At 38.5% G+C, this 24,210-nt stretch overlaps 1 protein-coding gene across 1 annotated transcript in view; it reads right to left on the bottom strand.

Moving 5' to 3' along the window:
- POU6F2 (POU class 6 homeobox 2) overlaps positions 1-22,950 on the bottom strand; it is a 315,090-nt gene extending 292,140 nt beyond the window's left edge. The window contains exon 1 of the mRNA XM_059849666.1: positions 22,846-22,950. Within this exon, the coding sequence (XP_059705649.1) occupies positions 22,846-22,950 (105 nt within the window). The remainder of the gene's footprint in view (positions 1-22,845) is intronic.
- Between the last annotated feature and the right edge of the window lie 1,260 nt (positions 22,951-24,210).

The following is a 24,210-nucleotide window of genomic DNA, read 5'->3' as shown; positions in this document are numbered from 1 at the left end:
ACCAGGAGGAAGAAACCAACAGACTGACAATTACAACATTCATAAAACATTCAAGTACATCTGAAAATTCTTTCAAAGTTGCCTAAATTATGTGGATGGAGGTGTGCCAGGCAATTCTTCCATTAAAATATATAATTGTACAAGGTACACGATCCCCCCAGTCACCAAACGCAGTTTTGCATTGCTCTCCAAATCCAAGAATCTAGAAGTTAATTAAGTTTCTCATGGTCTTGGTTTGAAAGACAGGTGTCTGCCAAGGAAGGCGGGAACCTCCCTTGGAATGGAAAAGGTTATGAGTAGAAAAGTTGTCCCTTCAAAAAAAAAAAAAAAGTTGCAGAGTTAACAGGTTAAACCAATTGCTGCTAAGTTGGAGTTTTAACTACTTGTTAATAATTTCATGTTGTAATCACCTGATGTTAATAGTTGTTCTTTAATTACCTGTTGTTGATGGTTAGAAATTCCCTCTTCCTCGAGTACCACCCTGCTGCTTCCTGGGAAATGGCACCCGGGACTGTGAGGAGGAAGTGGCATCGGGGCTGGTATGCAAATGCAGAAACCAAATTTAGCAGAAAAACCCCTAAAACAACGAGCCACCATGGAATTAAGAGATCTAATGATGTCTAGAGGTGAGGAACAGAATCCAGTGTCTGCTGAGATCCTTTTGACCTTTCACCCTAACCTAAAGGATGTCGGCTAGAAAGAGGACCCCAAATGTCAAATTGAAAAACTGGAATCTCCTGGTGCTTGTGAGGACAGAAGCCCCAGCTCTGCCTGCAGACCAGCAGACACAGCTGCACTCTTTCTCTTCCTCTGTGCCACTCCTGGGAGCAGCGGTGGCATGTGCACAACCTGTTGGGTCTGCCCACCCAAGCTAGTTTTTAATAAAGGCATTAAAGAAAGGGAAAAATCTTCTGCCCTACTTATTTCAGAAAATATTACGCCCTTCCCTCCAAATTATTATAACTTTGAAATTATCAGGCTTTCAGGCAAAGATATGGGAAAAGAAATAACAGTTCTTTACTAGTATGTGCATGTATAACAAGGCAAGCAAACAACAACAATGTTAACAACAACAAACAAGATCAGAAACCCCAATGAAGTCTCTTCCCGCTCCTTGAGCGCTTTCCCCTTTGCTGTAGTTGGGCTGGTGGCAGGGTGCTGGTGGCTCCCAGGAGGCAGAGCAGGTGCAATGATTCCCCTGTGGCTGCAGGGGGTGCTCTAGTGCGAGTTTGGAGACCATGCAGTTAATGGTGGCTTAGCCGAGACGGGAAGTCACTGGCGGCAGCTGATCGTGATTGCCAAGCTACCGCGCAAAGGTGGCCCATGTGGGGACACACCCCCCCTCCCCGCCCCCCCCCAAAACGTCTGGGAAACAAAAAAAAAAGTAATTAAGCAGACTTGCAGTGCACGAAAATCACAGCAGACCGGGATCTTGGAGTCCAACACATAGGAGTGGCCGTGGCAACGTGCTACAGGTCCAGCGGTAGCCAACCCCAATGTTTTGGCACCACATGCACTGGTTCTGAGCTCCGAGCAGTCAGGTGGCAGAGAAAACAGCAAACAGCTCCTTCTTCCCCCAAACCTAGAAACCTGACTGACAAAAAACCCAGCCCCAAAACTCCAGAGTAACCACCTTACCTTTTCTCTCCCCTTATCACTTGCAACATGCTCCCATTCAGGGCCATTTCAATGGAATGTTATGACACCCAACTACATCTTTTGTTTTCTTAAGTATCGATAGTTATTGTTTCCTAGCAACATATGGGACAAAATTCCATGAGGGAAAGAAACAAAAGGAAAAATCCTAACCCCCAACACTCATTTATGAGATACTTGAAACAATTTAAATTTAGGAAATACTTGTAACAATTTAAAATCCTTTCAGGGAACATCAATTCTAATACCTAAAAAACTGGGATAAGGGATAACTCCCATTTGTACAGCAACAATATTTTATCAGATGAAAATGGCTAATTTCTGAGGAGGAAAAAAAAGCAAAATGTGTTAACTCTTTCTCTTCAGAGGAACTGAATCAACATATTATTGTCCAATTATGTTATACTTAAGCAAGGATTGTAAGCATCCTGAAATCCATGTTGTTATGAGTAGAAAAGTTACACTTTTTTTTTAAGGTTGCAGAGTTCACAGGTTGGGCCAGTTGCTGCCAGGGTGGAGTTCTAACTGTTCCTTGTTAGTTTCATGTTGTAATCACTTGTTAAGAGTTGTTCATTAACTACCTGTTGTTGATGGTTGAAAATTCCCCTTTTATCAGTACCACCCTGCTGCTGCCTGGAGGATGGCACCCCCACTCCGAGACCATGAAGAGGAGGGGACAATGGGGTTGACATGCAAAAGAGGAAACCCCTCACCAAACCTAGCAAAAAACCCTAAAAACAATGAGCCAACACGGAATTAAGGGATCAAAGTGATGTCTAGATGTGAGGAACAGAATCCAGTGTCCGCTGAGACCCTTTTTACTTTTTACCCTAAGCTAAAAGACATCAGCTAGAAAGAGGACCATGAATGTCAAACCGAAAAAGCGGGAATCTCCTGATGCTCTCATGAGGATGGAAGCCCCAGCTCTGCCTGCAGACCAGAGCACCAAGCTGCACTTCTCCTCTGTGCAACTCCTGGAAGCAGTGGCGCTGTGGGCACGACCTGTCAGTTCTTCCCACCCAAGCTGATTTTTAATAAGGGCATTAAAAAGGAGAAAGGTCTCCTGCCCAATTTATTTCACATGTGTCTGACTGGAGGCTTATGAAGCTAATATATTAGCTTTATTTATTTGTTTATTTATTTATTATATTAGCTGTTAAAGCTAATCAGAGGACATTTGGATGACTCAACACTAACCACAAAGGTATATTAAAGTTGGTAAGGACAATTGCATACCCACGGCCTTAGGAGCAGGAAGAGAAGACTACAGTGGAAGAATCCCACGCTGACCTCATTTACCCATTCAGAGGATAGGCCATGCTCCAGCAAAGGATTGCAGCATACTCTGAACTTTAAGGGCATAACTGACTTCAGCAGGGCTTTTCCCGTACAAGCAAGGCTTAAAACTATTGTGACTAGAACACTATTGAAGCAGATTCATTTGATCCTGACAGTATATAATTTGAAGATTGCTGCCGTAGTGATTTTAAAGTATTAGAGGGTCCTAATGTACACAGTTCAAGAAAGTGTATGTAGTGATACTAAAGTATTACATATAGCATAAAAATGTTGTATTGAATATTGTCACAAATATTTAATTAGCAAGTATCTTGTTGTTTCTGAAGCAGTGAATGGTTACACCAAAATGTAGGTATTACCAGAAAGCAAAAGGGAGCAATAAAAAGATGTTCATCCTCGGAAGATGGGGTTCTTTAAACCACTGAGAATGAGCATGTAGGTTTTGGAGCTGTTGGCGTTTTTTAACTTCCTTCATGGTACACTGGGTATTAGTCAATACATAGCTTTTGGAAGTTAGAAATTTTTTTTAATCTTTGTCACGATCATTCAGAGCAGATTTGGAATTGTTCTGTCTTCAGCACAGACTTTCTGTACCTATAACTACCATAAACTCTCTAAGCAATATCAGTTAATGAAAATATCCCTGCTGACTTCCATAAAGCCAGGATTTTCATCCTTTTTCCACAGACATTTGTAAACAAGTGTAACAGATTTGGAGCTTGACAATATAGTATAGCTGGATAATTGCCCTGTGTTTTATTTGAACAAGTAAGTTTGTATTCTGGCATTCCTTACGCAGCAAAATAGGGTTTTCTGCTTCTACTTCTCTGCAGCGCATTCATACTTGTTATGTAAACATTATTTCTACCAAGCTAAAAACAGGAGAGCTTTGGAACATGGGAGGATTCAGGTAAACAGAAACAGTCTCTCATTAGCAAAGAAATTTTCTCAACTGTAGAGGCAGAACCCTGCTAAAATAGTGATTATTTCTTTACCTTGAGACACATTCAAAGCACACTGAATCTTGCCACAAACTTCAATAGATTTTTAGATTAGTCTTTAATTAGTATTTACAGTTGGTTTGACTGTCTCATGATAAAGGTTTGTTTAGTAATATTGATTATGGCATGTTTAGCAACAAAATCCGAACCATGTCCATGCATACAACCCACGTTTTGAACAAGTTTCTGTATTAGTCGATGGGACTATGGTGTTCTACATTCTAGATCTTGTCTCCCTTGGTACAGACTGAAGTATCCTTTAGCATAATCCTGGAAAAGCGGGCAGCTCAGAGCTTGGACAGGAGCACTCTTTGCTGGGTTAAGAACCGGCTGAACGGCTGGGCCCAGAGAGGTGTGGTGAATGGTGTTGCATGCAGTTGGTGGTCAGTCACTAGTGACATCCCCCAGGGATCTGTGCTGGGACCAGCCCTGTTTAAGATCTTTACTGATGATCTGAGGAGGAGATGGAATCTATCATTAGCAAATTTGCAGATGACACCAAGTTGGGTGTGAATCTCAATCTGCTGGAGGGTAGGAGAGCTCTGCAGAACAACTGGGACAGGCTGGATTGATGGGACAAATCCAACAATATAAGGTTTAACAAGACAAGTGTCAGATCCTGCACTTTGGCCACAACAACCCCCTGCAGAACTACAGGCTGGGGACAGAGAGGCTGGACAGAAGCCAGGCAGAAAGGGACGTGGGGGTACTGACTGATGGCAGACTGAACATGATCCAGCAGTGTGTCCAAATGGCCAAGAAGGCCAATGGGATCCTGGCCTGTATGAGCAATAGTGTGGCCAGCAGGATGAGGGAAGTGATTCTTTCTCTGTACTCAGCACTGGTGAGGTCAGACCTTGAGTGCTGTGTCCAGGTCTGGGCATCTCAATCTAGGAAGGATGTTGAGATGCTGGAGCATGTCCAAAGAAGGGCGACAAGGCTGGTGAAGGGTCTGGAACAAAAGGCCTGTAGGAATGACTGAGGGAGCTGGGGTTGTTTAGCCTGGAGAAGAGGAGGCTTAGGGGAGACCTTATCACTGTCTACAACTGTCTGAAAGGAGGTTGTAGCCAGTTTGGTGTTAGTGTCTTATTCCCAGGCAACCAGTGGCAGGACAAGAAGACACAGTCTTAAACTGTGGCAGGGGAAGTTTAGACTGGACATTAGGAAGAATTTTTGCACAGAAAGAGTGATTGGGCATTGGGATTGGCGAGGTGGTGGGCTTACCACCTCTGGAGGTGTTTAAGAAAAGACTGAGTGTGGCACTTAGTGCCATGGTCTAGTTGACAAGGTGGTGTTAGGTCATAAGTTGTACTTGATGATCTCAAAGGTCTTGTCCAACCTAGCTGATTCTGTGATTTCATGATTCTGTGAAGTGGGCTATTTTGCTGGGTTTTGCTAGAAAACAGTAAATACATAATGAATGAATGCCCTGAACTCCATCTCTTGATACTGTTACCCCTGCAAAGGGGTAATACTGGAAAAACACCCGAAAGAGGACAATCTTCTAGACTGGAAACAGCACCTGGCAGAAAAACAAAAATGCAGAAGAGATTAGGGGTTTCAGAAGCTATGTTTGTAAGCACACATTAGCATCTGTGTTCTATTCTCTAAATGAGAAACACAGTGAAAAAGCAGCCTGCACACTTGCATCTACAGAGCTACATTTTTTCACCTTTTAGGCTATCAGAGGACAATGGAAGTCTCTGAGCACTTCTGATATCCTGCCCAAGCTCCACACTGGAATTGATGCAATCCTTTAAACTCTACAGGCAACAGGTTCTTTACTTCCATATACACACTGCCATGTAAAATTGCTAGGCTCAGCTCCATATTTTTCCATTTCATCTTACAACTAACTGAAGGGCTCATAAGCAGAAGAATATTGCATTTGTAAAACACTTCAGAACATATAAGTACACTGAAGAGAGATCCATAAAATCAGGTGAGTTGTAAGAGATCATCAAGTCCATCTCTTGGCCCTGTACAGAATAGCCCCAAGAGTCACACCATGTGCCTGAAAGTGTTGTCCAAATGCTTCTTGAGATGTGTCAGGCTTGGTGCTGTGACCACTTCCCTGGGGAGCCTGTTCCAGTGCCCAACCACCCTCTGGGTGAAGAATTCTTTCCTGATATCTAACATAAATTGCCTCTTGCTCAGCTTCAGGCAATTTCCTCAAGTCCTCTCACTGTTCATGAGTGTGAAGAGATCAGTTCCCACCCCTCCACTTCCCCTTGTGAGGATGTTGAAGAGTGCAATGAGGTCTCCCCTCATTCTCCTCTTCTCCAGGCTGAACAGACCAAGTGACCTCAGTCACTCCTCATATGGCTTCCCCTCAAGGCCCTTCACCATTCTCATGGCCCTCTGTGGTGGTTTGATGATAGCTGAATGCCAGGCACCCACCAAAGCCACTCTCTCACTCCCCTCTGCAGCTGGACAGAGTAGAGAAAATATAATTAAGGGTTCATGAGTCGAGACAAGGACTGTGAGAGATCCGTCACTAAATACCACCATCAGCAAAACAGGCTATAATTAAAGATAAAAGCTGAATTTATTATTAAGAAGATCAGAGCAGAACAATTGGAAATAAAATAAAGCCTTAGAAACATCTTTTCCTCACCCCTCCCTCATGCCCAGCTCTTCTACCTCCTTCCCAGCGGCATAGAGAGACAGGGAATGGGGGTTATGGTTAGTTCCACTGGTTTTTCTGCTGCTTAGGGAGAGGAGTCCTCCCTCTGCTCCAGCATGGGGTTCCTCCCATGGGAAAAGTTTTCAATTAGCTTCTCCAACATACATCTATCACATGGGCAGCAGCTCCCTGTGAACTGCTGTAATGTGAGCTCATGTCACAGTCCTCCTCAAACTGCTGCAGCGTGGGTCACTCTTTCACAGGGTGCACTTCTTGAAGGACAGGCTACTCCAGAGTGGGCTTCTCCCTCCCATGGGCCTCCCACCGGGTCACAGTCTCCTCACGGGCATCCACCTGCTCTGGCATGGGCTCCTCCATGACTTGCACATGGATCTCTGCATCCCCTTGGTCCTCCATGGGCTGCAGGGGCTGTTTCACCATGGTCTGCACCACAGGCAGCAGGGGAATCCCAGCTCCAGTGCCTGGAGCACCTTCTCTTCCTCCTTCTCCACTGACCTTGGTGTCTGCAAATTTGTCCTCCTCATATATTCTCACTCCAGTCTTCTGTGGCTGCAATTACTTCTGCATAATAACTTTTTTTTTTTTCTATTAAATCTTTTATCACAGAGGTGTCCTGTGTTCCCATCATCTCTAATTAGCCCAGCCTTAACTAGTGGCAGGTCCATCTTTGGAGATCCCAGGGATTGGCTCTGCCAGACATGGAAGAAGCTTCTAGCAGCTCCTCACAGAAGCCACCTCTGTAGCCTCCTCACAACCAAAGCTTGGCCATGTAAACCCTATATACCCTCCTCTGGATGCTCTCTAATAGCTTCATGTCTTTTTTTATATTGTGTTAATCTAAACTGCATACACAACTCAAGGTGAGGCAAGACTGGTGCAGATTCTTTAAGAAATACACATTGACATAATACTATTCAAGCATAAGCCTCTTCAATACAGAAGTCTACAAGTGGAGAGCATTGTAGTAAGACCAATACACATTCTGTTGAGAAGAAAGCTTGTTAGCAATACTGTAATGCAAAACTTGATTAACCACAGCAAAGGATAGACTCTCAAATTAATCCAGTTTTTGCCTGTGATTTCTTTAGCCTAAAAGGAATCTCATAGTATGAAGCTGTAGTATGAAAGCTGAGGTTTGAGAATGCATTTGAGAAAGCTTTCTCATCTTTGCTGCTTAAATGTCAAAACCTTCATCAGTCTGTTGGGAAAAAGAACCCAATATGAAAAAGATTACACTCATACCTATATGCCCTGGCAGAATAATTATTTCTTTGTTCCTTTGTTTAGAAACAGCTTTCAAAACTCTCCAAAAATGTCCTACTTTTTCACATGCTATCTGTCTTTTCTCCATGAAGAAAAGTTTTCCACGTTAAAACCAGTTGATTTGTTGCAGGGAGATTGTTGTGGTTGTGGTTCAGCCTTTAAACCATAATCCATGAGAAAGACACTACCAAAACTAAGACAAATGAATCACACACTTCTTCTAAGCTTGAACTAAACAGAGAACCACATAATTATAGAATTGTTACATTTGGAAGGAACCTCTGTAGATCATCCAGTCCAGCACTCTGCCAAGACAGCTTACACAGGAATGCATCAAGCTGGGAGAGAGAGTTCACAATCTCCCTGGGCAGCTTGTTCCAGTGCTCTGCCACCCTCAATATAAAGAAGTTCTTCTTCATGTTGAGGTGGAACTTTTTGTGCTTTAGTTTATGGCCATCACTCTTTGTCCTGCCACTGAACACCATGGAAGAGTCTGGCATTATTCTCTTGGCAACTTCCTTTGAGATATTTCTATGCATCAGGCCCAGCTTCCACAGTCTCTCCTCATAAGAGAGATGCTCCAGACCTCTAATTATCTTTCTGGCCCTCTGCTGGACCCTCTCCTTGTCTTTCTTGTACTGGGGAGCCCAGAACTGGATACAGCACTCCAGATGTGGCTTCATTAGAGGGAGTAGAGGGGGAAGATCACCTCCCTCGACCTGCTGACCACAGTCTTTCCACACTCTTACATGCTGGAGAAGAGGCCATCTCTTTTTCATGGATCTTTGATCTGTGTTTCATAATTCTGATTTAGGAACCAATTCAGAAAGAAATCACAGTATTTTAACAATGGTTACCCAAATATTTTCTGACATGGGACTGAAGCATAAAGTGACTCAGTTGTACATCTACACACCTCAGATACTGATGTGAGTTTGCCCACAAATCCTATTCTTATCAGATCATTTGTGAGGGGGAAAAAAGCATTATTTTAGTAAAACTTAATAATTATTCTTTTCTTTCTCTAGCCTGAAGGGAAGAGATGAAGTAGTGAAAGGAGGGGATAAAATATATACTTTATCCTCCTATGCTTTATCCTTCTATGCTCACACCGGAGGCAGCTGCAGATACAGTGAGTGTCCAAGGTGGCATTAACCAAGCTGAAGCTGATTCAAAGCAGAGAGATACTAACCAAGAAACAAAGTGTCTTTTAGAAATGCAACTTCAAAAAAATAATTTAATTTAACATTGAGGGAGGAATTGATACCTTGGCTAGCAACACCTCTGCTAACAGAACAGGTCTGGATGTAAGTCACATCTAGAGACAGCTTCATAGACTTGTTCTTGGTTTTATAAACTTTATCTGAAACACTCTGGGCCCAGATTTGCCACCAGACAATTTCTGTGCCAGTCTACCTTCAGTTAAGGAATAAAAATGGAATTAGGGGGATTAACATTAATTTTGCAACAGCTAAAAGCTTTGTAATGTACTGATACGGAACAGGAAGCTGATAGAATTGAGCCCTGGTTTTATGTTTTTCTCAGTTCTTGCTGCACCGTTACCACAAGCCTGGTTTGCTGATGCTTTGTAAGACAGGGCCCTGAACTTGTATCTGAGCAGATGCTAAATGGATAAAGGTGAAGAGAAAGAATATAACATGGATGTAGTTTTATTATCCTCAGTTTTCTTGTACACAACTGTTTCACACAGCTCTCTGCCACCATGTAATCCTGGCTGCTAGCCCTAATCTTTTGACCTTTCTGAGTCATTATTACAATTAGTTCAATATATAAAACCATAAAAAAACTTATTCAAAAAATAACTCAATTTTTCAACCTTACCAAAACACTTATTCTCTAATGCCATGTCCTCCTTCTGCACTGTGTCTCCGGCTTTCTTCTACCCCCACCTTTTTCACACCCCCATGTTGGCAGTTACTGTTTCCCCTTTGCACATCACCCTGGTGTGTATTAGATACCTATTCCCAGTTCTCCTTCAGCATGGGGGCATTCTCTTACTAAATCATGAGATTATAGTCACAATTGTAAATAACGCTCAAGAAAAGCTAAATAAGTTTCAGAAAATTATCCCTCCTGTCAGTGATAAAATTGGTGTAGTACAGGAATTAAAGTGACTTCAAGGTGCTGATAGTAGTAATTATATCTGTTCAAATGATAATCCAGTGTTGTTTCTCCATAGGAACCTGGAGCTTTTACTTTGCAGTAAAGGGATTGTATTTAACACTTACAGTGGAAACAAGCACTTCGCTTTACAATGCTTCCATTTTTAACATTGTAAATAAGTAGTTGAGTCAGTGGAGAATCAAGAGCCAAGTATCGCCTATTATGGGGGCTTAATGTGTCTACTTTATGCAAAGACCAGTGTCTATATATATTCAAAAATCTAGATGTCAGTCACTATTCTAGAAAAACTACTGGGTAAATGGATAGATTTTGTCTGTTGGAAATAGTAATGGCAAGATCTGTGGGAAATTTTTTGTTCAAAATGAAAATTCAGCTGTGTTAGAACCTTTAACCCTACCATTCATATGAAAGAGGAATAAAAGCCCATATGTTCCAGTCTGACATTTTATAAGCAGGACTGTTTTAGTGCTTTAATCAAAGTTACTTTTTCTTTAAAAACTATCTTCTTTAATCTTTTAAAATCATGCAAAGACAACAACCCACCCTTTAAAATAGAATAAGACTTTTTTAGTCATATTTGGCATTTGGCCCAGAATAAACATATACATGTATATATATGTGTATGTATATTCACGTCCATCCATCCATCCATCCATCCATCCATCCATCCATCCATCCATCCATCCATCCATCCATCTATCCATCCTTGTATAAACTTCCTACAATTTCTAGGGAGCAAAATAACAGTATATATCAACTATAATATTAAGAAAGAAGTCACACTAAAAGAACCTAATCTGTGAAGGTGTTACATAAACAATATAGTTGTTTATGTAATTAAAGGGGCATTATTATATATATTTACAAGCAAAATAAATTATTTATGTTGCTTAACAATAAAAATACTGTTTTCCACATTTTGTATGTGTACATTTATATGTTTTAAAGAACTGAGAAATTTTGCCAGTGAGATTTGCCAGCAGAAATTTCTGAGAAGCAAGGGAACCTGCCCCATGGGTTTTCTACTTCTGTCTTTATCCCTAACCAGATCCAGTCCCCTTTCCATTGTTCCTTTCATCTAAGTTTGCCCACACACAGTAGGCAAGTCCCCGTCCCTACTGTCCCTCATAGTTCCAAACCTCTCTTGGATCCACTCTTCAGGCTCCTACTTCTTCATGCCTTGTCACTCTCTAGTCCTGGTTGACTACTTCTCCATGTACTGTTTCACTCCATATCTTTCATCTTCCCTGGCTCTTGTCCTGTCTTCATTTGAATCACACATTCTCTTTTTCCCATTCCCCATGCATATGAGTACATAGAAAAGTAAAGGGTCCCTGGCATCACCTCTGCCATTTCCCACAACAGGTATAATGGGAAGCTAGTATTTCAAGGGGGACAGAAATAATCTGATACTCCTAAAAGAGGCAAGAAGAAACGGGCTTTACTTGATGCAATGAATAGGACAAAGTACTAAGGAATTGGTGCTCATGGAGTTTGGAATTGGATGGGGCTTTTCAGGAAGTACGTATACAAATACCTGTCAGATGTGGCTCAGAGAAGCTGATCCTGTCCATGTGCAGATGATTTTCAGAGGTTCCCTTTTCTGTGAATTTTTAGGGGATGTAGCTATTTAGAGTTCCAAAGTAAATATCTGCCAACTACATTTCTCAAAACCTTCGAATATAATCAAGCATGGCTTGTCACAGGATACCTGAAGAGACATGTCAACCCCAATGTTCCTACTCCTCACCACATTCAGAGTTTTGCTCTTAATTATGACATCTTTTTAAAGTGGGAAAAAACACACCGTATTTCCTTATCTTCCTTGGGAATCACTGAAATATTTTAGCAGAAATTTCCTTTGATAGTATTTAGGAAGAGTTAGCCAACCAGGTGGAAATACTAGGAACAGCAGCAAAGGTCCTAAAATAGGAAATACTGGGCTACTTCAATTATAGAAGGTTCTACAAGTTCTGCCAATATTTTTCCCTTAGGCTCTCACAAAATGGGGAAGCAAAGAGAGAAATATCTCACAACTTCACAGAATCCCTTAAGCCTCCTATGTTCCCATTTAAAAGGGATTATGAAATAAAATGAAGTAGGAAGGGCCTCAAAATTTAAAAGGAAACTCTTGTGTCAATGCCAAAATTGCTATTTTAATATTTTTTCCTAAATCAGATTAATTTTAAGGTATTCCTCATTAGCATAACTGTCATTCTTGGCTTTGTTTTTTTTCTCTTTGCTGTTTTTATTCACCCCTTGACTTGGAGTTGAAGAATGCAACTTGCAATAGAAAGTATAGAAAGAGGGAATTTAATTGATATTAATTCCTATGAATTTAACTTGTTTTCTTTTTCACTAATCCAGGTATACTAACTGAATAATGCTCTGGAAAGACAGATCTTTGTCAAAAGTTACAGCAAGCAACACTGCAGCCCACAGGGTAAAAAAAAAAAAAAAAAAAGGAGAACTAGATTAAGCCTTTTGTTTTAAGCATGCTCATTTTAAAGCCAAATTGATTGAGAAAGCAGCTCTGACTACTATGGTTTGAGCAGTGCTGTCTGCTCTCTTCCCTCCTTTTCACGTTTTCATCACTGCCAGCAAAGATATAGATGGAGACCAATAAAACAGGATTTGGACCTTTCACCTTGTCTGTTAATGGATATCTGTTTCTAACTAAATAAGGCTTTCTCCTTCCTCTTTTTTCCCAGTCTGTTTTCTGCCTATCCTTTTTTCATTTCCATCTGAAAAAAATGGAAATTCTAATCCATTTGTTTGGACTCTATTCCTACTTACCTCAAGGTGGGTTTTTACCATTCATGGAAATATAAAAGAACTTTAAAGTATGCATAAATAAATTACTCTTACAACCCATGTTACAGCTGTTTTGTACCTCCAGATGGTATAAAGAGATCCCAGCATAAAGTAGAATTATGCTACTATCTCCAGCGGTTGAACTTCTCAAAACATAAGCATTAAAAAACCAAAAAAATAACCACCATTTTTTTAGTGAAATTTTTCTTTTCAGACGCCAATTTCAGTCTTGTTTTTCCAAAATTAAGAGAAAATACATAAAAATTTTTTACCATTTGCCTTTCAGCACTGATTAAGAAAAAAAATAAAATATCAGTTTGGAGAGAGTATAATTAATATCAGTCTGGATGGAGCACACTGGGTTTAATTTTAGTGTTCTTCTCTTTTCCTTTCTGTGCCTTCTTTCTGCTTATCTTAGGAATCACTAATTATTCAAACATTGTAGACTACACTCGTAAATTTGTTCATGTAAGGGCTTCTGAATTTGACAGAAGAAACTTACAGGCTGCTGGTGATCCTGTTTGTCCAAATGTAACTCTGTTTAGCTCCACAGATTTACTTCTGATGAATCCTGGTAAATATCAGATAGATTAGAAAAGAAACCCCCAAGAACCCACCCTGAACATGCTTATGTTAAACATCTGATTGAAGTTTAGTGTGCTTTTATTTATATTCTTAGGGAAGTATGAGGCTACTTTGCAGCTTTTTTTTTTTTTAATTAAAAGAGTAACTGAAATTCACCTATATAACCTAATGTTTGTTGTATCAGAAATTATTGACATCATGATATCATGGAGATAAAAAAATTCTCAACACACTGACCAGATTAAAAGCACAGATCTTTGTGCGGTTCTTAATTCAATAAAATGCTGCAGTACTTCATGATCAGAAGGAAATACGCCCTCAGAAGCATCTGTTTCTTCTGTGTCCTTCATGAGAGTCAAAGGGTACTTTACAATCCAATCCAATGCTGGATATAACCTTTTAAATAAATAAACTGTGGTTTAAGGATTTAGAAAGCACTAGATCAAAGAATGCAATCTTTGAGATCTAATAACTACAGTGATGGGTCTAGCATAAGGACATGAGCAGAGTAGAACAAAGGTTTGCTGAATATCCACAGTGCCTCTTGAGTTAAAATTCATTACAGAGTCACTCTAAATCCCTAGTCAGAGGGCAACCCTAAATTTCTCTTCTTGCTAAAATCCAGCATGAACTACAAAAATAAACTCAAAGCAATATATTTAGGGGAAGAAACTCCAGTCTTTAGCTTCTTTTGTGTTGTTGCTTGACAATTCAAAATTCAGCTCTTATTTTCCAAACACCTGCCAATTTCAGTTTCAGCGTCCAGGTTTTTGGCTACGCACCCTACACACACACGCACGCACACACACAGACACACACACATAGGGATTTCTACTCCCCAGGATTAACTGAGTGGAGATGATGAACTGGCTTATTTTTTTCCAGCAGTGCATGCCTATATCCTCTTGCAACCAGAGGAGATCCAAGGCTTTAGCATTACATTGTCTAATGCACAATGTGCTGCTCATGTGAGTTTTCCCAATTAAGTTGTGGGGATACTTATGGATGTGCTCAAATGGTTCCATAACCACCCTTTAAATAAGCAATAGCACCAAACAAACAAACAGCTGTGTTCAGAGCTATTGTGAACCCTTCACATGCTGTTTTAGAGCACTCCAAAATTTTCATCTGTCAGGCTTTGAAATTGCAAGCTCACTAACTTGCACACAAAAAGTTTTCTTGCCTACTTTGGTGACAAGCTGGAGCAGGTGGTGAATACTGCACACAGACTTCTGGAAAAATCTTGTTATCTTTCTTTATTTCCCACCATGGGCATTACAACACACAAACCATCACTTCTGTCTACTGCTTGACCAGCATCTTGTCAAATCTGGCTGCAAGATTAAGCTTCCCCAATTCTGAATTCAATATTGCAACCCTAAGGACATAAGAATCAAACTGGAAAATTCTGGGTTTTGGAGTTGTTTTTTTCCCCTTTTAATGGACAAAATTGTTTCTGCTCCAAGACCACAGTTTGCCCTGACTATAATGATAAATCATCATGACTGACGCTAAGCAAAATGAGTTTGATATTTTCTGCTTTATCGTTCCACATTAGAAGCCACTTTTACATTTGCCACAACTTTTAACCTTTCTTCCAAAAGATTAGAAATATACAAATCAGGTATTATTTCTGCTTTGTATAATCCATTTGAAAAATGTGAAGTACATTTTGTACACAGAAAGGGATGGGCGTAATGAAAAGAAGGTAAGATTTAATGGCCAGCAATCTTGCAATAACTGTTGGTTTCCTATAGCAGCATAATTCTTCTTTATTCCAGATTATTTTATTTCATTGGAACAGTGTCCTGCTAACAAAGCCAGGGGGAGGTCCAGGACTCCAGACACACTCAGCACTTGGCAGCATCTGGTTCTAGTAGCAAAAGTTATACACCCAGTGACAGTATCTTGGAAATACCAGACTTAACCATTATCAGAATTATTTGCATCCTTAGCTCTTCTTTTTTGTGTGTGTCTTTTTTAAGGCAGAATCAGTAATAATCAGGCACATTTCTCCATTGTTATAATTTAAAAAACCCCAAACAATGACAGCCTTTAATATGATATACTATGAAAAATGAAAGCAGATGCTAGTTTGCCACTGATGGGAGACAATGTGATTTTAATTCATAAGCTTGAAGCAAGGATATGAAACATTCTAGTAATTGATATTGTTTAAGTCTTAGTCTGTGCTGCAAATCTATATTTAGCTATTTATTTCCCCCCCAAAAAAAGGATGTCTTCTAGGAATGGGCTAAAGACATCAGCTTCTTATTCCAGTAAAACTTCATTGCACTTGAAACATAAGAAAAGCTCAAGTAAAAACTGTGTTAGAGCTCCATAAGTTGGATTTGTAAGTGAAAAAGCAGTTAGACATGTAAACAGTTTAGTGAAAAGTACAACATTCTGATACGTAAGTATCACTTACAATATGCCTAACAGCAGTTGTGTAATACTATTAACATGACTTTCACTAACTTGCATGCAAAAAACCTCATGTTCTGTTAGTTTCAGTTCTTTGAAACTTGTTTCCATAGCAGGGGGTTGTTAAAAAACATTTTTGTCCTTTACTTGTCCCAGTAATATTTCCTTTTTGGAAGTGCCATTCCGTAGCTGGATTGTGTCTTCCAAACACACATGAGTTCAAGTTCCCTGAAAATGCTAGCAACTTACAAAATAAAAGCTACTCCCTGGAATCAATGACTGAAATAGCACTAAGTTCCATTTTAACTTTTTTTTTTCTTTTGCTTAAGGTCATATTTCCCTTTACAATGCCCTTCCCCATTTGTGGATTCAGAACCCCATCCTGGAATGAGCCACCTTTGGGAATAGGTCATATTTAGCAAGCACTTAAGATACCACTCACTAGATATATCACAGGGTCAAAAATTACTCTCTCAAGTGTGATTTTGTAGCACTGCTTGTCAAATGATTGGATTTTTTTTTAGAGTAAGTTGGCACAGAAAAGCCCACCAAGACGAGACCTATGTGTTTTGACAAGAACAACTATCAGAGTTTTGCCCTGTACATCCTCATTCACATGTGTAAAGGACATGGGACAGCTATCTACAGCAGACACCAAGATGAATTTATGAGGCCCTCATCTCTGAAAATAATTTATTCAACTTTAAGTCATTAAAAAGTATCACTTGCTATTACTCATGTGAGTAAAAGTTTGTTGAAGATAGTTTTGCTATATATAGTATGGCATATACAAATATAGATAGAAAAAACAGGCTTATCAGTAACCACAAAAACTATTCTAAACAACTTAAGAAAATTTAATTTATATAATTCACCATGTAAAGATTGCTTGAAATAAAGATTTTTGCATCCCATCTTTCTCCCCCAACCTTTTTTTGTGAAGCTTTCTCCCACTACCTCTTTTAAGAATGGCTAGAAATTTTGAACAGTCCCTTGATCTTCAAAATTTTCTTTTGATCTAACAGTTAGATAAAGCACTACTATAGAACAGCACTACCAGTCAACAGAGAATCAGCAGCAAACATCAACTAATATTTCTCTTTTGAAGAGAAAGTACTACACATCACAGAGGTTTTGAAGCCAACATTGAAACAAAACCCCTGAAGTGATAGTCTGTTTACCTGTAGCCCTGATATCCTCACAAAGTAAGTGTTCAAGACCCTTGGGTTACTGTCTTTATTCCTAATAGCCAGTTCTAATTGTAAAACAGTTTGCATAACAATTATTTAGCTAGCGTTTAAGCCAGACTGTTATATTTATTAGCAGTAACACAATAGGCTTGTTGGACAAGATCCTGCCAATTGTTATATATATGAGGAGTCCCATTGAATTCAGTATCATTCTCTGTACTTTAGCTTTAGCAATTGCAGACTTCTTATGGGCTTAAGTGATTTGCTGACCAACTTTTGAGTACATGGTTAAGTCTAGTTAAGTTTAGTGAGAGATAAACAGGCACATATTCAAAATTGCCTGATCTGAGGTTCTTCCGTCTTTTGAATTTCAGAATGAAAAGCTACATTATTAATGTAGCTTGCTGAATGATGTAAATCATAGGAAAAACAATATTTTGCCATATCTTCATCTAATGTTGAAAGTGCTGAATACAATTTCTCTTTGATTGTCCTTTTATTTTCTTCCATTTGAGTAGCAGTTAAGATCAGAAAAGAAAAATAAGTCTTGTTATAGCTACAGGTCACTGTAAGATAAGAGGCTCAGCAGTCACTTCTATGCACTGTACACACAAAAGTGGGCCAGACTGATATATAGTTTATCAGTCTAGAATCTAGGAAACATAACAGAGGTACTTGAATGTAAATGCATTGTCAAAAGATAATAATCTACATCACTGGAGGAGTGTCACTTGTCCAGCAATTTAAAGGTCATCTGACATACTTCATTTTTCTCTTACAATTAGAATATAGTGAATATACACAGAGTGCAAATCACAGCTTTTTTAAAATTTGACCTTTTAATTGGCTGCCCTGACCCACAGATGAAACCACACAGTAGTACAGTAGAACTGAAAAAAGAAAATCAGAGAAAATTACTAAAGATATTTTTAGAAAGCTGATTTCAATTAAAATCCAATTTTGGTGTGAAAAGAAGAAAAATCTTTTTAAGTATGAATCAAAATGATAAAAATTCATCTTTTCTGCTGTAAAAACAAAAGTCAACGGAAAAATGCATTCTTTTGCTGGAATCCAGGCCTAGGACCAAAGAATTTACATATATTAAATGAACAAGATCCAAAGTCCTCTACAACAAATATTTATACTATAAAATATTACAGCCACATTCCTGCATCTCCTTACAATAATAATTCTTAGGGACACAATATTCTACAGAGTATATACAACAGTGGGTTTCGGCAAAGTTGGAATGCTTCACTATCAGAGCACCAGCTTGTTCATAAATATTAAAAAGTATGAAGTTTTTCAAACATATTTCTTACCATTTATATTGTCTCTCTACTGAAAAAAGCAGTCAATGGGTACCTATTCATAAGTCTCTCCCTCACAGTCCTGAACTCCAGAAAACCACTGTTGGTGACTGTAAAGGACTACAATGTTTGTTCTGCATATACAGTGAGCAGCCAAGGGGACATCTAGTCCGGCCTTACTTATGCAAGTAGTCATCTTACAGTGATGGGTCTAATTCTTACTTGAAAGAACAAGATTTGTCCCAAACTGCAGACAAAATGGCACAATTCCTTGCTGTCTTACAAAAGTGGGTCCTAATTTTACATGTGGTTATTTTCTGTTTGTATATAGGCAATTCTTTATATTAGATTAGAGCTGAAAACGGATATTCCAAGAGAAAAAGAACTTCTCTACTGCTATAAGAAAAATCATGTAGAGATTGTTCAAGACAAAATAACGTTATAGATCTGATCTTCATTTGGTAAAAATTAAACTCCTGGATACATATTAGTCTGCATTATAAAAACAACACTGACAACAGATTAAACTTCTGAAAAGTGACCAAAAGTTGCAAAAGGAATGGCTTCTCTGAAACATGTTGTATTGTGGTTAATCATGAGGAAGAATACAAGAAAAAAATTTTAAAATGGCAACAAAATGAAACAGAACAGAAAGACCCACACTGGCTGCAGCAATGTATCAGATTCATAAACTGGGCTTCAGAGAACTCTCTGTGGGAAAAGAGCATGTTTACCCTTGCATAAATAGCATTTACTACATGGTGAGATCATATGGAGGATACCACTGAAATACATAAACATGCTAAACTTGTAGAAAGAGAACTCAAACATAGCAGCAATAACTGCAAACACATGCTTATTTGAAGAAGAATGTTACCTAATTTGCTTCATCTAAATACACAGAGATCTAATTTAAGCTGCTCCCCTCCCCTTTCCCACTTTAGTATATTTGCAAGAACCAGTGAACACAGAAATGTGCAGCCAGCCTGGGCCCTCAGGCCGGTGGATCAAGATGGCAGGCTGGCCTGGGCTCCCCTGGGGACAGCAGAGCCAGAAGGGTGATTGGACACAGTGACCTGTCTGCATGAGATGAGACAAAAACAGGAGGGCTGTAATGCTGATGAACTAACCTGTCACTCACAAGCTCAGGTCTGAGGGGAAAAAAAAAAAAGATGGAGAGAAAAAAGAATAAGAAAAAGATATAGTAGAGGTTTTAGAAAGCATACAAGGCAGAAAAATTACAACATCATTGGAATAATTAGATGACATTTAATTATCTGTTCATTTAGATGGGCTCAGGATATAGAGTGAATATGGCATAAAAATCCAGCTAATAGTTTCTATAAGAGCAAAACACAATTGAAGAAATAATGGATATTGTGGTTTGGCACGCAAGGAAGGATGCTACAGACTATTGCTGGCAGGGATCAGGGTTTCATGCCAAACACTCCAGTTATGAATCAAAATCACAATGAGCAATGAGCTTCTAGATCTTGACACACAAGGCAAGGAGGTTGTTCTTCAGAGTACTTGGCTGTTTTATTGCTTGCTTGCGGGAGGAAAAATCCAGAGGGAAGGCTCACAAGCAATTCTGCACCCTGGACCCAGTACACCCAGGTGCTGGGTAACAGTCAGAGTTGTAGCACTCTGTACACCATTGCCATCACCAGTGGGAATCACTGTGGACTGGTGGTTAAAGACAGTTGAAATCCAGATTTTTTTAAAAATAGTAAAAAATGCATTTAATGATGAACAAGAATTTGGTGTTGAAAATTCGGTATGCCTCTGCTATTCCATTTGTGCCATACACAGACTAATGCTTGAACTACAAAAAACTGCTAGTGTGTCTGATCTCCAGTGCATCAGCTATATATGTATAGTTTGGATTTTTAATTAGGCAAGTTCACATTCCATTAGCAGTGAACAAGACTGAATTTAGAGCTACATCTGCAGGATTAGCTATCTATTTTTTAGAAAAAAAAGTAATTCTCATGGCAGAAAAAAATTACAATGGTGATATAAAAAGGCCAAATTATAAACATTTATCCAATTGTTTGGGTTTGTAGGTTTGAAAGTTAAAAAGGACTTTTAAGAACTTTTTCTAATAGTGCCAGGAAGTAAATGCCTCTTCTAAAGAAAACTATGCAACTGCTAAATATGCAAACCTTAACTATTTATCAATACAAAATAGAGACTTGCAATATGGAAAGATTTTCTGCCAGAGGGCTTGCCTTTTGATAATTATTTTCTCTTAAAGTACTTATAGAAAGTCTATGTCTATTTTCAGCAAAGTATGGTAATTATACTGATTGCCCTGAGATTCCCACATTTTGACTAACTCCTTTATTATACAACCAGAAAATGCATAATTTTTTTATCAAAAAAAAAAAATTAAACTTTTTATTTTATCTTAACACATAGCTAATAACAACCAAACATTGGACAATTAATCAAAACAAAAACATAATTGAAAATTTTGTGGATTTATGAACCCATTTTGAGGTGCGCGCTTACATATATGAAATGTAAATATGCACACATGCTGATCTGAAAAAAATGTTTGCAGCACCTAAGACAGTCAGTTTCATAAAAATAACATCTAAAAAGTCTAAAACAGAAAACCTACAGCTATTAGTCACCTAAAATGCCTAAATTTATTTTTCTTTAAAGTACATGCTCTTGCTATTAATTTTTGGAAATGAAATACACAAACACATGATATAAACATTTTTCCAGACATTCACTGAACTTTTTTTAATTCATGAAATATGGAATGTTACACACAGAAAAAAAAATCCTTCTACCATTTCTAGACTCAAAACCACTTTCTGAGAGTTGGCAAGCCTTAAACATAAAATAGGTAACTTACACTTTCATACATGTGAAAACAAAATTTACATTAAAGAGATATTACAAGCTTTTAGATTTATAAAGATTTTAGGGTACATTTTCTGTCAAGAGTACTTGCTCAAAACCTTGCCATTGCATCTGCCTTAGAATAATTAAATATATTTCTGTAAGACTGAACAAGTTAAACAAAAAGGTAATTACACAGTCTAAAATACATCTTTTTGCACAATGTAGTACTGGCAAGCATGCCCCACTTTTTAGGTATAAGCTAGCCTAATAGAAAGCTGTGAATGTTTGGAGGATTTTTAATAAAAAATGTATCTTCTATTTTTAAAATATTTAAAGCAATAAAAGTCTGTGGTAAACATGGCATTACATATTTGACATTTTCCGCCCAAAAATGCATTACTATGTACGATGGTATTAATAAACCATGTGCTTTGAGGGACTTCAGTGCTTTGCCATAATTTAGATGAAAACAATGTATAGAATGCGTCTTTTTCTACCATTATATCAACATATAGAAAACAAACACTATGTCATCATCTCAGCAGCATGCGTTCACTATACTGGAAACATATGCAAAAAAACACAAACTTTTGAGAGTTCAAAAAATACCCTTTACCAGAGAATGATTTACAAGTCAGTGGTTAATGAGAAAGCGTTGAGCACTTAAAATTTTGTTAGAAAAAGAAAAACAGACACCCTCATCTGACTCTGACTGCTTTCACAGGAAAACAGCCCTCCCTGTTCATCAGAACAAAATAATTTCTTTCCCCACTTCAGATTATTATTTGAAGCAAATGAAAAGACAATGATTTTTCTCTCTTCTGGCTAAAGCTCAAAACAGCATGGTTAAATCACACATATAAAACTACAGACTTATCAGAAATCACAAAACAGAAAGAGAAGGATTCACTGACCCATTTGGAAGACAAAGACGACAAAACGGAAAAGCTCTAAAAATCAGCTTGTGAGGCCTTTGAGAGATATTCTTCTGGCATTTCATCACAGCAGACCCAGTTCACTTCCCTGGATACAGGGAGGGAGAACTAAATAGAGCTGTTTATTAAAGCTGTTGTGCTGGATTGCATTAGGAAGCACGAGCAGACCACCTGGACCTTTCAGATTGTGGCAGTGTTTAATTTGCAGGCTGCCCCTCTGCAGCAGCAAAGACTACTACATTTACCAGGCTCAATCACACATTATCTGGATTAGGAGCATAAAAAGAAAAAATAAAAATAAAAAATAAAATAAACAGAATCTAGTACAGGAATACAGTCAATATAAAAATAATGAACAGCATTACAAATAGAAAGCAACTCCCCAGCACACATAACACTTTCACTCCTTGGTTCTTCTACTTCAGCATATTTAAACAAAATAAAACAGCAAATTAATAAATACATTGATTTGATAAAGCTCAGACTGAAAAGGGGGTTTATTAGAAGAAAAGGATGGTAATTTAGTTTTTTCTTCTGATTCCCTGGCCAGATTATTGTGTTTCTTTTGCCTTTCTCACTTTCAGTACTACACTTGATGGTAGCTGAAGATACAGATAGAAAGATGGTACTGTAAATATGAATTATGTGAATCATATGGTTAGACCCTTGTGAAAAAAAAAAAATAAAAGGGGAGTTGAGAAATGGCTGACTCCATACCTGACCAATTACAGCTTGCATGGTCCCTGTGTCCTGCTGAGCTGAAAGATCGCAATCCATCATATGTAGTCTTTGAAAAGGAGAATGGGGGTTTCTGGCATGCATCTGTCAATCAACTTCTGCACTCACAACCATCACCAAAAGCAAGGGAAAAAAGTCAAGCTGCTCCACCAAATAGGATGAAATAGTCATGTGACCTTCAGCACTCTCACACACATACATACTTCCATAGAACGTATGAATTTTCTGCAGATATGAAATGACATTGACAAATACCCAATACCAAGCAAATAAAGTGAGACAAACAGCTACTCACCAAAGAGAAAACACTTGCTGTAATCTTCAGCCTAAAGATTTAATATACCTAAAAGGTATTTTAAACTGAGTGTTTTCTTTAGAGCCTAAACTTTTCAGATAAGGTGATATGATTTTATATTTGCAGACAGTGGTCAGAATTTTAACCCCTCGTGTCCTCTTGCAGCCTCTAATTTTGTTACCCCCCTTTATACTTCTACTTTATAGCTTTTTGCGTTCTTGATTTTTTTTCTTTAAGTTTCTTTTTTGTCAAAGTGAAAGGGCTTATGTTGCCATCTTTGGATTTGCAGAGATTATGAGAACTCGATGGAAAAAAAATTCTAACAGGAAAAAAAGAAGCAGGGGCTGAGAAACCTATGTCTATACTCACAAGTCAAAACATCTCACTGCTTTACTCCACCAGAAGTCAAATGTTTTCTTTACTGGAAATATATATTTAAGTATTAGTTTATGTGAGCTGTGATGAGCACTCAAATATTAAATATTCAGACTATGTAAATCCTACTTACAGAATCCTTTCCATTTTGAAGGCTAGCAGAATTTCGGTTCATTCACTGCTCCACTGAACTGACATAAAATGTTGTTACTTAGGAAAGCAAACATTACCATTTTTTTTTCATGGAAGCAGTTTGTTTCATGTATCTCCCCCTCTGAGTTAAGATTTGCAAGAATTTCCATGACTATTTTTTATTCTTGTCAAAATATATCAGCCACTTGTCTCCAAAAACTGAGTGTCCTGAACGACATGCTGTAGCATTGATTGCTGATACGTTATTGGCCAGTGATTGCTGAAGGGTGACATTAATGTAACCTTGTAGCACTTTAACCCTTTGAAGATCAATACAGTCCTCTGGCAATATAGTAGAATAACAGCCCATACACTTTTTGCTGTATTACAGCTTCGTATAAACATTAGTGCATCTTTCTATCTTCTTCAAATTGCATTTCAGTTACTAGCGCAAAGAACCCACTTTCCAAAGGATGTCAGAAGCAAAAATGTAGAAAAAACTCCAGTGTAGTCTCTATGCTTAACCTAACACACCCTTTTCA

Source organism: Haemorhous mexicanus, chromosome 1 (assembly GCF_027477595.1).
Source record: "Haemorhous mexicanus isolate bHaeMex1 chromosome 1, bHaeMex1.pri, whole genome shotgun sequence".
NCBI classification, from domain to species: domain Eukaryota; kingdom Metazoa; phylum Chordata; class Aves; order Passeriformes; family Fringillidae; genus Haemorhous; species Haemorhous mexicanus.
The sequence above is the reverse complement of the archived record's forward strand: the minus strand, read 5'-3'. Positions and strand labels throughout refer to the sequence as shown.